A 14,221-nucleotide genomic window follows, 5' to 3' on the forward strand; every position below is an offset into this window, starting at 1 on the left:
TAAACTCTTATCTACGTGGATAGATAAGTAGATGATGACCTTTTATCTTCTTATTTCAGTTTAATACCGTGCTAAGGTCACGTGTTGGATGACGATTAATTGACAATGTTATCCATATCATTTGTCCCCCTTGAAGGTATGCTTCGAGGACTCTTACAAGAGAAATTTAAAGTATGGCAAATGGGAAAGGAGTGTTTGACATCCACGTCTCGACAAGAGGTGCCCTCCTCGATAGTAGATCAATCATTATCGACATGAACCTGACCCTCCTTCAAGCATGGAGGTCGGCAATGATGGAGATTTGTTTCTCAATCTTCATGACTCTTAGTTATCGTTGTTTTGTTCACATCTTTAAACCTTCAATATGGTAAAAGAGGTAGCAACACTCTTTGTCATCGCCTCTTGGTTCACCATGAGGTTCGACAATCCTGACCTTCGTACCTTAGCAACCGGGGGAATCAATTATCTAACCTTTGCACCTAAGGGTCAAGAAACTTATTTCAATCTTGATCTTTGTGCATATGACATATTAGGATTTTAATGTTTTTACCTAGATAACCTTATGCACAGGTTCAAACCATGTCAAGTTGACCATGACGTTACTAACATCTTCCTGTAACAATTTAGTTAACCCAAGTAAATATATAAAATTTTGTTCATTAATGTTATTTTTTTTAATTATTTACCCTCATAAATTTTGATATAGTTTATATGTAATTTTTTAGTTATGACTAATATTAGCTAGTTTAAATTTTATAAAATAAAATATTATTGATATATCTATAATGAGTTTTTTTTAATGGCGTATTGTTCTCTTATAAATTTAAATTATAGTTGATAGATATTAATTGCAATGCCGTGTACTCACTTTCATAGATTTTGCTATAATATGTATGTTAAACTTACATCCAGATAAACAAATAAATTTTTTTGCTTATTCTGTAAAGATATATAAGAATTCAGGTATGTACTCATTATGATGTTTGAATGTCTTTTAAATATAAAACATCACTTGTATCCAATCTGTTGCTTCAAGAGGCTGACGCATATCCATCTCCCTTTTCTAACTCTAATATAATATTGCCACACACACAACTGTCTCATCAACTTAAAAGTATAAATTTCCTGTTCCTTAATTATTGATATTACTGATTTGATTCTCTCCCACCTTCTAATCATTTCAAAGTATCCTCACCAAATCAAATGGAATCATTTCCCAAGTTAATCAAGCACAGCAAAATTATACACAATTGAATCGATCCCCTACAATCATCATCATCATAATACATAAACAAGCAATTTATTGCAATATCTAAACAGTCAACGTTTTTTAACGCACGTCTATGTTTGTTTTTGTCATATCATTTAATTTAAATTAACATCATCAACCATAATTGATAAGCAGCAATGTTCTAATTATTTGGGATCAGCATATGTTGTTGTTTTAATACCATTGTCCTCATTAATGATGACCTGTGACGTCACAAATCCCCGGGCGAATTATCAATCCTGCCACAGTGCATATCTCATCACGCCTTCGTTTTATATCGGCGATTATAACGGTTTGCTAAAATGGTAACGGCCGCTCATTATCACACAGTGTCGGAAGGAAACATCGAGACGTATATCACGATAAGGTTCGTCGCAACCCTTTGGGATTAATGGGACGAAGACGTCGCTGGCCGAGGGGGGGACCACACGCTGAGAGGGGTCAATTTGGTAAAAGCGGTAGGAGAAGATGAGATATCGCATCAGCGTATCCCCACGACGAATAAGAAATGCGTCACCTGTCCATTGGCCTCTGGGGAATAACGGGGCATAGTAGTGCCCTTTTCGAACGTGGTGGTGGGTAGTTTCGTCAATGAGCTCTTCGAACGGCCTCGCTGGCGTTGATGTGGTATTATTGTATGCCGATGACGACCCCCTTCTCTGGCCCTATTGCATATCGGAACAAGAGCAAAGCAAAAGCGAAAGAACAAAAAGCACAGGCAAGCCCAGGACGGCCTCCTGTTCTGCTCTTTGCTTCTCGCGAGTCATCTTCTTGAGCTGCACCTATTCCTTGTTTGCTGCAGGGTTTCTCTTCCTGTTCCTGGATTCGATCCATATCTTCTTCTATTTGTCCACGGAGGAGGGAAAAGCGGTGGTTTCGATCCGAAGAGGAATGCCGGGTTCGGTTGGAGGCGATTAGGGCTTTTGATCGGAGAATGTGGCGTCTCGGACGTGACGGCGACGGAGGCGGGGAAGCGGTGGATGAGGACGCAGGCAAGCCGGTGGTGGTGGCGGTCCCCCCGGCGATGCAGGCGGAGGCGTACCACCAGGCTAGAAGTAGATCTCAGGGCGGCGGCGGCGGCGGCCGGAGAGTCGCCCCCGCTGCATGTTCTCCGGAAGAGAACGCGACGGCGGTGGAGAAGGCGCTTCCGAACGGGGACATGTACACTGGGGGTTTCGTCGGGAACGCGCCCCACGGCCGCGGAAAGTACTTGTGGGCCGACGGTTGCATGTACGAGGGGGAGTGGCGGCGGGGGAAGGCGGCCGGGAAGGGTAAGTTCTCGTGGCCCTCCGGCGCGACGTTCGAGGGCGAGTTCCGCTCCGGCCGTATGGAGGGCTTCGGGACCTTCACTGGATCGGAGGGCGACACCTACCGAGGCTTCTGGATCGCCGACCGCAAGCACGGGTACGGATGCAAGTGGTACGCCAACAGCGACTACTACGAGGGCGGGTGGCGGCGCAACCTCCAGGAGGGCCGAGGCCGGTATGTGTGGCGGAGCGGGAACCAGTACGTCGGCGAGTGGCGGAACGGCGTCATCTCCGGCCGCGGGGCGCTGATCTGGGCGAATGGCAACCGCTACGACGGCCACTGGGAGAACGGCGTGCCAAAGGGGAGCGGCGTGTTCACGTGGCCCGACAGCAGTTGCTACGTCGGTAGCTGGAGTAAAGGCGATCCAAAGAGCTTCAACGGAACCTTTTACCCTGCCGTCACCACAGGACGCAAGGAGATCGGTGGAAAGAGGAGCTCATTCTCGCTTTTGGATGAAGCATTCATGCTTCCGCCGCTGGCACCAGCTTCGAGGAAGACATCGTCGGTGGACGGTGTACTGGGGAGGAGGAGCTCCACCGCAGAAAAGAACTTCCCCAGGATCTGTATCTGGGAATCTGAGGATGAGGCCGGGGACATCACATGCGATATCATCGATACAATCGAGGCAGCGATGCTTTACAAGGATGGCTTGTCCTTCGATCAGGGTGAGCGAACACTAATCAGTGCCGTGCAGCAGCGACGCAACCAATATTGTTTGTCAACATGGGAGGCGAAGAAGCCAGGGCAGACCATATTGAAGGGTCATAAGAACTATGATCTGATGTTGAACCTTCAATTGGGCATCAGGTAAATGGCTTGATGTCTCTCTGGTTAGGTGTTGGTTGCTATTTCCTCTGGAACGTTCATTTGAAATTTGGGTTCATTTTATTTTGTTTTAGTTACTCTGTTGGGAAGCCAGGTTCACTCAGAGAGCTCGGAGCCAGGGATTTTGATCCCAGGGAGAAGTATTGGACTAGGTTTCCTCCCGAGGGATCAAAGATTACACCACCTCACCAGTCCATGGAGTTCCGGTGGAAGGATTATTGCCCTATGGTTTTCAGGTAGTATTTATTCATCTTTACCAGCTAGAATAATATAATTTATTCTAATTTTCCTTTTTCCTATATAGGTTGGATTTTGATTTTGGATTGTTCAAGTAATTTGTGATGTACTTGGCTTGCAGACACTTGAGGAAGTTGTTTAACGTTGATCCGGCAGATTATATGGTAGCCATATGTGGAAATGATGCTTTGAGGGAACTATCTTCCCCTGGGAAGAGCGGAAGTGTCTTCTACCTAACCCAAGATGACCGCTTCATGATTAAGACTGTAAAGAAATCTGAAGTGAAGGTTAGATGATTTAGTTGCTTGTTTTTCATTGATAGTCCTATTTATGTGTCAGTAATTCTTTATGGTTCTGTGGCTCAAGTTCATAAAATTGCTGGATCTAACAGTTGCCAATTGGAATCAGGAATACAACTATTGGATGCACATAATTTACTCCACAGATATGAGTCGTCATGCTTTAGCTGCATATTGTTATGTTAAATACAATGAGATCTGACTTTTCTACTATGCATCACAATGCTAGTGTCTGTTAGAATCGTTAGCTTCGAAAAACTTTTTATGAATTCTACTGCCCTTGGTCCTGCCTATGAGAGAAGAATGCAGTTGATCAGGCATTGCACGGTTGCACGTATCTCAATGAATAAAACAAGACCAGATAGTTTGTCACTGGTTTGCGAAAGTTTATCTCTTAGCAAATATTCACTAATCTGTTTTTATTTGGGTACTGACTCATAATTTGCTTTAATAATTGGTCTTTAGGTACTTATTAGGATGTTACCCAGTTACTACCAACATGTCTATCGGTATGAAAATTCACTGGTCACGAAGTTCTATGGTGTTCATTGTGTGAAGCCCATTGGTGGGCCAAAGGTAAGATATTATTCGGATAAGCTGCTTCCCCATCATTTAGCTGTCTGCATTCTTCACAATGTAACTGGTATGATAATGGTTAATATCCATGTACTTGTTTGCTTATATGTGGCTGGAGAACAGGTACGTTTCATTATAATGGGCAATTTATTTTGCTCAGATTATCATATTCATAGAAGATTTGACCTGAAAGGTTCATCCTATGGTCGATCAACTGACAAGTCTGAGGAAGAGATTGATGAGATGACAACCCTGAAGGATCTTGACCTAAGCTACATATTTCGCCTGCATAGGTCTTGGTACCTGGAGCTTCTTGAGTAAGTGCTCAATTTGTAGCTTGAACTGTTTGATTGTTTGTGTTTTTTATTATTTTGTTCCTCTGTCTTCTGTGAGTTGATGATATTTGTTCACGTTTCAGACAAATCAAGCGGGATTGTGAATTCTTGGAAGCAGAGGGGATTATGGATTATAGTCTCCTGTTGGGGTGTCACTTCTGTGATGATGTTTCAGCATCGTGGGCAGGTTCATCACCATGTTCTGCTTCTACAAGTAAGTTGATTTTTCTCATAGTTTGGTACATTATGGACTATGGAGCACTTCAAGTCCATCTAAACTTAGTAATGGTACTTGATTAGAACCTTATCGCAAGAGCTATTCATTTCAAGATCGAGCTGCTTGGTCCAAATTGCAGTTATCGAAGTCAACCCATCAAGATATGGATCTATCAATGGGTGGCCGGTATGTCTATCGAAGTCATTGTTTTTTCTGGTCGTAGAAACTTTAATTGGAATAAAAAGACTAATTCAAACTCCAGCTCCCTTTACTATGATGAGTAACAAGTAAAAACAACTATATTTTGCTAGCCTTTATGATTTTTTTTCTTGTACTTGCATTCTCCATAGCAAACATATTGTTGTATTCAATATATTTCTGGCATTTTAGACCTTGCTGGTTCTGTATTCCGCATGTCTCAATTTTCATTAGAAAGATAATACATGATTGCTTATTTTCTTCACTAGAATAATATTGTCTATTGTTTAATGCAAGCTATACCTTCAAATCTGTTTATAAATTGTTGGTTTCTGACATGTCAATATATTATCTTCATGGTTAGGAAACCTTTTATTGGGCTAGGCTTAAACATGCCGGCAAGAGCAGAGCACACAACAAGAAGCGAATTGATGCCGACACTCAATGGCAAGATCCATGATGTGATTCTCTACTTTGGGATAATCGATGTCCTCCAGGACTACGATATTACTAAGAAGCTGGAACATGCTTACAAATCCTTACAGGTGGATCCCAATTCCATCTCAGCAGTGGATCCAAAGCTCTACTCCAGGCGGTTCCAAGAATTCATCAGGAGAATCTTTATGGAAGATGACTGACCAAACAGGGACAGGGGGAGAACCTGGACAGACTTCAGAAGCCAAAATCACCATGGACGAAACATGACTCTCTGTTATTGGCTCAACATGTGCTGTTAATAACTTTGCTCTATGACACCTGAATTTGGCAAATGCCAACGGACTGAAAGGCGTGACTCAGGGAGAAGCATTTGAAGGTTTGCTATATAGGAGGCAGATGACCAAAATTATCTTTCAGCTTCGCGAAACCTAAATTTGAGATGCTCATGTACCTTTCCGATGATCAGTGAGCTAATCAGCCATAGACACTCAGCATTAGGAACCTGAAGTTGAGAGCTTCAACTGTCCATCGGATGAAGGCGGATCTTGATCAGAGAATGAATTGTTACATGTGCAGATTTCACTAGCTTAAGTTTGAGACCCTCAATTGACCAGCGGAGGATGCTACAATTTGCTCCAGCAGGTGACAAGTTTGAAAGCTCTGCCATTGTTACAATATGGTATATGGATTCCATTAGTTTTCTATACTTCCTTTTGGGTTTCAGATAGATAGGGAACATAATTTTATACTGTGAGGGGGAAAAAAAAAGAAAAGAACATATCAACTTGCAGTTGTAGGCATCAAATAAGAATTGTACAGGAAATGGAAGAGGAAGGTGATGATAGTGATGATGATATGTGCATGAGTAGGTTAAACTTTACCTTCTTTCTGCTACAGTCACTCTGATCTTTCTCTGTTTCTTTTCTGCTATCGTTTGTTGTTTGTTTGTTTTCTCTCTCTTTTCCAGTATGGAATAATATTACTCCGATAACCTTTTCCAGACCAAATCTGAGAGAAGCTCTCACTGCCCCATCTCAACAGCTTCTGAGTTGAGAGGGGCATTATCGGACGTGGGAAAAAGGTGGGCTGGAGAATGGAATTGGCATCAAAAGCGGAGAAAAGTGCGCCAGCCAAGATGGTGGGTATGGTATCACATCTCTCCTCTTTCCCTTCCTCTTCTCTCTCCCATTCCCACCCACTCCCACTGTTGTTGCTCTCCCATTCAACATCTCCTTCAAATTCCATTTCTTTCCTTATCCTTGGCGTCTTTTGCTTTTCTCCGTGTTTGACCAATCTAACCCTTGTAGCTTCCCGTGTTACTCTTTCCTCTACTGGTGAACCAAAAGAGGAGAGAAGGCTGCTTACCACTAACTATTGAGCATCTCAAGGAACAGAATACTATTAAGCATTCAGCTTTTTTTCCCCCTTTCTTCCAATCAGGTATTCATCTTTGGAGTTTGGAGAGGGGGAAAGATAAGTTTAATCTCTCTTCTCTCTCATTATGCTAGTTGTAATCGAGGTCGAAGGCTGTGTCAGGGCTTATCACCTTTCCGTACCCTTTCCTAGTCGTTATTTGATTGAGTGTCTTGTTTCAACACGAAACCGAGCTCAGATAGGGAAGTTGATATGTATGTGTCCACTGATCGCCTGTGAACTCGAATCTGCATGTCTCCTTCGGCTTACGCCATTACAGTAAACCGCTACTTGCTTTCTTGCTGATGACTCTTAAATATCTCTCCAGAGTCTTTTCGCGTGAAAAGGACCCAAGTGGATTTAAACTGGTATACTGGTTCTCGACCATTGTGAAGGCAAATAGCACTCACTGTTCACGGATCGTCTCGTGTTCGCCAGGTGCTTGAAGAAATGGAGCAACCAAATAAACGGGGTGCTTTGAGGTCTCGGGAGTCTTCCCTTGCGCGCGTTCCGGCTTTTTTTTGTTTCGGTCAGTCGTCAGCTCCGTGACTTGTTTTTACCCGCAGAGAGCTTGTAGCAATAGTAGCAGCAGCTCAGATCCAATACATAAAGCAAAAGTATAGCCGCGGTAGGTATAAAAACAAGGCTGGGCTTCCCAACCTAATGCTTTTATATAGCAGTAGAATTATGACAAGATCCTACGTTTTTTTTATCGATGGGAAAAAGAATGATCATTTATGTCTCCTGGGTTAGTCTAAAGATTAAATAATATTTTATTTTTTATAAAAAAATAGTTATATCATTACTATTTATAGAGTTCCGAATAGAATTCACTACGATTTAGATTCTTAATAATAAATAAATATTAAATAAATTTTTATTCGATTCTAATAGAATTAAATAGATTCAATAAATATTATTTAAAATTTTAAAAAATAAAAGGATAATAACAAATTTCTTCGAGTCTCGTTTGGAGTTAGAAGAAAGTGAGAGACACTGAAAAGAGCCCATCGAGTTGCAACCCACTGTCACGACCTTAGCTGGAATTGCCTAAGGCGTGCGGCACCCTTGCGGCCAAAGACTCGAAGCTAGCGTGCGTTGCCAAAGTCGCGGGTCACCCGTGCGGCAAAGACGCGAACTTAGCTTGCGTTGCCCAAGTCGCGCTTCGCCCTTGCGATCTTGCTCCGCAAGGATCAGCCACTTTGTAACCTCTCGCAGGTCCCGAAGGACCTGTAAAAGAGAAAGAAAGTTAGATCGAAAGAACGAGCAACGGACAAGTCCCGAAGTCTCGCGAAAAGGGAAGCTTTACAAGCAAATCGTCGAACACCTTGTGTGCACAAGAGAAAAGAGGATGAGGGAGGAAAACAAGGCTTTCAAGGATGAACGAACAGCTGCAAGCCCACAAACAGCCGCTCACCTGGTCCCGGACGCAACACCAAGTTCCCGTAAAGGTCACGTGCGAACTTGCGAAAGAGTGTCTACGCCCGGTATATAACCGAAGCCCCATCCAGCCCGGTGCCACCTGGGGGGTTCCTGGGGTCTGAGATGGCTGACATTTTGCTTTGACGAGACAGTTCGCCGTGCGAACCCGTGGCACGCGAAAACGGGGCTGATTTGGGCTGTTTTGGGGCTGTTTTGCTCGGTTCGGTGAGCGGTCGCATTGCAGCGCTGCAGCTTGTTCGAACTTACATATTTACAAGCAAAATGACCCAAAACCATAAGAAAACCTGCTGTCAAGCAGCTGTACAAGCGGGTGTGAGCGACGAACGGATCGTTGAACGGAGTTGTTGCGGGTGTGCGACGACCGTTCGTGACATTCTCCCCCACTTAAACTGTCGACGCCCTCGTCGACGCTTGTTGGTAGTTGTTGATGACTTCTTCTTCATGTCGCAGGGCGTCTTCAGGCTCCCAACTGGCTTCAGTTCGGGGAAGCTTTCGCCACTTCACCAAGTACTCTGTCTGCTCCGCTCCATTGGGTAGCTTTATCTTGCGATCCGCTAGAATGGTTTCCACTCGCTTCTCGTAGGAGGCTGTGATGGGAGGTAGCCGAGTTGGAATACTTCGAGAAGCATCTTGCGGATCCGAATGGTAGGCCTTCAGGTTGCTGGCGTGAAGAACGTTGTGAATTTTGAACCACGCCGGCAGCTGCAACTTGTAAGAAACATTGCCTACTCTGCTGATAATTGGGAAGGGCCCTTCATACTTACGCACCAATCCTTTGTGGACTCTTTTCCTGAAGAATTGGAGTGATGCTGGATGGAGCTTTACCAACACCAAATCGCCAACTTTGAACTCTTGTGGTCGCCTTCCCAAGTCTGCCCACTTCTTCATCCGTTTTGCCGCCTTCTCCAAGTAAGCCCGCGCAATATCGGCATTTCGATGCCACTCCTTTGCGAAATGGTAGGCTGATGGACTACTCCCAGTATAACCAATTGCCATAGTGTGCGGAGTCGACGGTTGTTGTCCTGTGATAATTTCGAAGGGGCTCTTGTTGGATGCAGAGCTCCGCTGCAAGTTGTAGGAGAATTGGGCGATGTCCAACAGCTTCACCCAATCTCGTTGATTGGCACTCACGTAGTGCCGGAGATACTGCTCTAAGAGCGAATTTATTCTTTCAGTCTGACCATCCGTCTGGGGGTGGAGGCTTGTAGAGAAGTATAACTTTGACCCCAACAATTTGAATAGCTCGGTCCAGAATCGTCCTAGGAACCGAGCGTCTCGATCACTAACAATATTGTGTGGGACTCCCCAATACTTCACTACACCCTTCATCATCAGTCTGGCCGCCTCTTCAGCTGAACAGTGTAGGGGAGCAGCAATGAAAGTTGCATACTTTGAAAACCGATCGACCACCACAAGTATCGATCCAAGTCCCCCTACAGGCGGCAAGCTTGATATGAAGTCTAAGGAAATGCTCTCCCATGGCCTCTCTGGTACAGGCAACGGCTCCAAAAGTCCCACCGGCTTCCGTTGCTCCACCTTGTCTTGTTGGCAAGTAAGGCATGTTCGAACATACTCCTCCACATCAATCCCCATCTTTGGCCAGTAGAAGGCCCTCTCCACGAGAGCCAATGTTCTGTGAATGCCGGGATGTCCAGCCCAAAGGGAATCGTGACACTCTTTTAAGAGTTCACGCCTTAAATTGTCCACTCGGGGAACATAAACTCTATTCCCTTTTGTGTAAACAAGTCCCTCCTAGACCCAAAATCGTCGTGCCTTGCCTTCTTTGATGAGCTGCATCAGGATAACTGCCTGGGGATCACTATACAGTCCCTCTCTGATTCGAGGAAGGAAGTTCGAGTGTAACTGACTTGTTTGGCCTCTGCCCTCCAGTTGTGCAGCATTCACGCACTCCACCTTCCGACTCAGTGCATCGGCCACGACATTCGCCTTCCCGGGCTTGTATTCCATTGCCATATCAAATTCAGCCAGGAAGTCCTGCCACCGTGCTTGTTTTGGGGAGAGCTTCTTCTGAGTTTGGAAATAACTCAGGGCGATGTTGTCTGTCCTCAGCACAAATCGCGACCCGAGGAGGTAGTGTCGCCAAACTCGTAGGCAGTGGATCACCGCTGTCATCTCCTTCTCATGCACTGGATACCGCCTCTCGGTCTCGTTGAGTTTGCGGCTCTCGTAGGCCACCGGATGACCTTCTTGCATGAGTACTCCACCAATAGCAAAGTCCGAAGCATCTGTATGGACTTCAAAGGGCTCTCCATAGTTTGGCAATTTGAGCACTGGTTCTTCCAGAACAGCAGCCTTCAGATCTTGGAATGCTATCTCGCATCTGTCCGACCACTTCCAAGGCTGCTCCTTCTTCAGCAACTCCGTCAGTGGGGTTGCCCGCTTCGAATATCCCGCGATGAAGCGTCGATAGTAGTTGACGAAACCAAGGAAGGATCTCAACTCTGGCACCTTCTTTGGAGTTCGCCATTCCGCAACTGCTTGCACCTTCGACTTATCCATCCGAATGGAGCCATCACCGATTCGATGCCCCAAGAATAGGATCTCAGTCTGAGCAAAGTAGCATTTCTCCCTTTTTACGAACAACGTGTTCTCCCTGAGAACCTTGAAAATCGTCCGAAGGTGCTTAACGTGCTCCTCGAGCGTTTGGCTGTAGACGACGATATCGTCCAAGTAGATGACCACGAACTTATCCAAATACTCCTTGAATAGCTGGTTCATGAGAGTACAGAATGTGGCCGGAGCGTTGGTTAAGCCGAAAGGCATCACCAAGAACTCAAACGCTCCATATCTGGTCACACAAGTAGTCTTTGCTTCGTCGCCTTCAGCAATGCGCACCTGCCAATACCCCGACCGGAGGTCGAGTTTTGAGAAATACTTCGCCTTGCCCAATTGATCGAACAAGTCCGCAATGGGCGGGATGGGATACTTGTTCTTCACTGTTACTTTGTTGAGGGCTCGGTAGTCGACGCATAATCGGAGGCTCCCATCTTGTTTCTTTTGAAAGAGAACTGGAGCTCCGAAAGGTGCTTTTGAGCTGCGGATGAGACCACCGCTTAGCAGTTCACCTAACTGCTTCCTGAGTTCGGCCAACTCTGGTGGAGGCATGCGGTAGGGTGGTCTTGCTGGAGGCTTCACTCCTGGCTCCAGCTCGATACTGTGATCCACGCCTCTGCGTGGAGGGAGAGTCTTCGGCAACTCGGGTGGCATAACATCTTTGAACTCTTTTAGGACATTCGCCACCACGGCAGGTTCTTGAATGACCTCCTCGTTGAGTGGCTCTAGCTTCATAGCAGCCACGAATGTCAACTCGCCTTTTCGCACCCCTTTCTTCAATTGTAACGCCGAGATGTGTTGGGGCTCCTTGGTTCCTCTCCGAGAGACGGGAACCACGCAGGGATCATCGCCTCCCATCATACATAGGGAATTCAAGAATGGCATCGGCACCAACTTCGCCGCGTGCATAAACTCCATTCCAAGAATCACTTGGAAGTCGTCTAGTGGCACGGCCATCATGTTGGTGTTTCCGCTCCAAGTCCCGATTCTGATGGGAACTCCCTTCGCCAACCCGGAGATCCGCCTGGCCTCCGAGTTCACTGCTTTCATTCGGCTTGGGCTCTTCTCCAAGGTCAACCCAAGTCGCTGTGCTTCACGATCGGCTATGAAGTTGTGGGTAGCGCCCGTGTCCACCATTGCACGGGTTGTTTGGCCATTCAGCTTGATGTCCACATACATCAGTTCACTACTTCCTGCTTTTTGTGCCTTCGTCTTCATGTTCTCCCCCACTTGACCCCGCATAGCGTTCAACAGACGCATTGCTCCCATTCGGGGTCCTTGCGACTCCTCATCGTCGCTGCTGGATTCTGAACTGCTCGAACTAAGAGCAACAGCTTTGCCCTTGTCCGATCGGGGAGGGTGGATGGAAGCTGTCAAAGCGTTGAGTGCCTGCTTCTGTGGGCACTCCCTTACCATGTGCGGTCCTCCGCACAAGAAGCATCCTCCAGGTTTTGAGGCCTTGCCTTTTGGGTTCGGCCCTTTGTGGGAGCTCTTCTTCTTCTGTTCGCCCCCGAGCTCCTTCCCTCGAGAATGTTTTGGAGGGCGATTGCTTGAAGATTGTTTCCTTCTCGCTGGGTCTTCAGAGGAAACGAAGTCGGTGAGCCTTTCTGCAGCTGCAATTGCCCCGACCACGTCGGTAACATTCCTTCGATTCAGCTCCTGCTGAGCCCATGGTTTCAAACCATCAAGGAAGCTGAACAACTTGTCCTTCTCGGACATGTCCTGTATGTCCAGCATCAGTGCAGAAAACTGCTTTACATAGTCTCGGATGGTGGTACTTTGGCGGAGTTGTCTCAACTTCCTTCTTGCGACGAACTCTGTGTTCTCCGGTAGGAACTGAGTTCTCAACTCCCGCTTCAAGTCTTCCCATGTGTCGACTCGACACCGACCTTGTTGGATCTCCTCCCAACGAGTTCGCCACCAAAGTTTCGCATCTCCATTCAGATACATTGTTGCTATGGAAACTTTGGTATCTTCAGAATCGGGCCTCGTAGCTCGGAAGTATTGCTCCATGTCAAACAGAAAGTTCTCGAGCTCCTTGGCATCTCTGGCCCCTCCGTATCCATGGGGCTCAGGTGCCCTCAAATTTTGTGGCGGTGCAACGCGGGTGTTGCCTCCTCCCGCATTTAGCGTTCTTGTGAGCATAGCCACCTTTGCCGTGAGTTCCGCCACAACGTCCTGTAAGTGCTGCACGGAGTCCTTGGTGTCATCGGACAGTCGGTCGACTAGGGCCTCGACCTTGTCGATCCTGGACTCCGCTTCCTCTTGCGAGCTCTCTACCCCAACAAGTCTTTGTTGGCCATGGTAGAGTTCCTCCATGCTCGCTTCCAGAACATCCAGGCGGGTTTCCGCCGTCGTGAGTCTCTCCTTATGACTCTTTTTCCCAGTTAGCGCACCAGATTGCGCTTCCTCCGCTCGCGGAGAGTTGCCAACTTCTCGCTCATCCTGTTCGCTGCCACGATCCTCGTGAGCGACTCCAACAGCATGAGAGCGAGTGTGCACGTGCAGCCCACCTGCGGCTGCTTGGGGCAAGGGTCCGGCTTGCCCCGTCTTGCTTGATTCGCCACGATGCTTTGCCATGGCGAAGTTGCGAAGTTCGTTCGCTGTTCGATCGAAGAGCTTGCCCGCTCTGATACCACAATGTCACGACCTTAGCTGGAATTGCCTAAGGCGTGCGGCACCCTTGCGGCCAAAGACTCGAAGCTAGCGTGCGTTGCCAAAGTCGCGGGTCACCCGTGCGGCAAAGACGCGAACTTAGCTTGCGTTGCCCAAGTCGCGCTTCGCCCTTGCGATCTTGCTCCGCAAGGATCAGCCACTTTGTAACCTCTCGCAGGTCCCGAAGGACCTGTAAAAGAGAAAGAAAGTTAGATCGAAAGAACGAGCAACGGACAAGTCCCGAAGTCTCGCGAAAAGGGAAGCTTTACAAGCAAATCGTCGAACACCTTGTGTGCACAAGAGAAAAGAGGATGAGGGAGGAAAACAAGGCTTTCAAGGATGAACGAACAGCTGCAAGCCCACAAACAGCCGCTCACCTGGTCCCGGACGCAACACCAAGTTCCCGTAAAGGTCACGTGCGAACTTGCGAAAG

The 14,221-nt window shown here is 46.7% G+C and overlaps 1 protein-coding gene across 2 annotated transcripts; it reads left to right on the forward strand.

The window, feature by feature from the left end:
• The first annotated feature begins 1,885 nt into the window (after positions 1-1,885).
• Positions 1,886-7,422, forward strand: LOC103987418 (phosphatidylinositol 4-phosphate 5-kinase 1). Of its 2 annotated transcripts, XR_010514123.1 has the most exons (10): positions 1,886-1,988; positions 2,073-3,385; positions 3,478-3,639; positions 3,762-3,927; positions 4,405-4,515; positions 4,639-4,832; positions 4,934-5,064; positions 5,151-5,253; positions 5,630-6,345; positions 6,705-7,422. XR_010514123.1 is itself a non-coding variant. In XM_065186840.1 (9 exons), exons 1-9 carry the CDS (start codon positions 1,893-1,895, stop codon positions 5,901-5,903), a joined length of 2,550 nt encoding a protein of 849 aa, XP_065042912.1. In that variant the 5' UTR covers positions 1,886-1,892; the 3' UTR covers positions 5,904-6,597. The 2 variants fall into 2 exon arrangements, 1 of the variants encoding a protein (XP_065042912.1); XM_065186840.1 differs by lacking the exon at positions 6,705-7,422 and having other exon boundaries at positions 5,630-6,597.
• Positions 7,423-14,221: the final 6,799 nt, after the last annotated feature.

This window comes from Musa acuminata, chromosome BXJ1-6, assembly GCF_036884655.1.
Source record: "Musa acuminata AAA Group cultivar baxijiao chromosome BXJ1-6, Cavendish_Baxijiao_AAA, whole genome shotgun sequence".
NCBI lineage: Eukaryota > Viridiplantae > Streptophyta > Magnoliopsida > Zingiberales > Musaceae > Musa > Musa acuminata.

Excerpts from the sequence above, each read along its gene's own strand:
- LOC103987418 (XM_065186840.1), top strand. The coding sequence starts at position 1,893 with ATGTGGTATTATTGTATGCCGATGACGACCCCCTTCTCTGGCCCTATT. Across the intron at positions 1,989-2,072 it reads CGAAAGAACAAAAAGCACAG|GGTTTCTCTTCCTGTTCCTG; the intron begins GCAAGCCCAGGA and ends TGTTTGCTGCAG. Across the intron at positions 3,386-3,477 it reads AACCTTCAATTGGGCATCAG|TTACTCTGTTGGGAAGCCAG; the intron begins GTAAATGGCTTG and ends ATTTTGTTTTAG.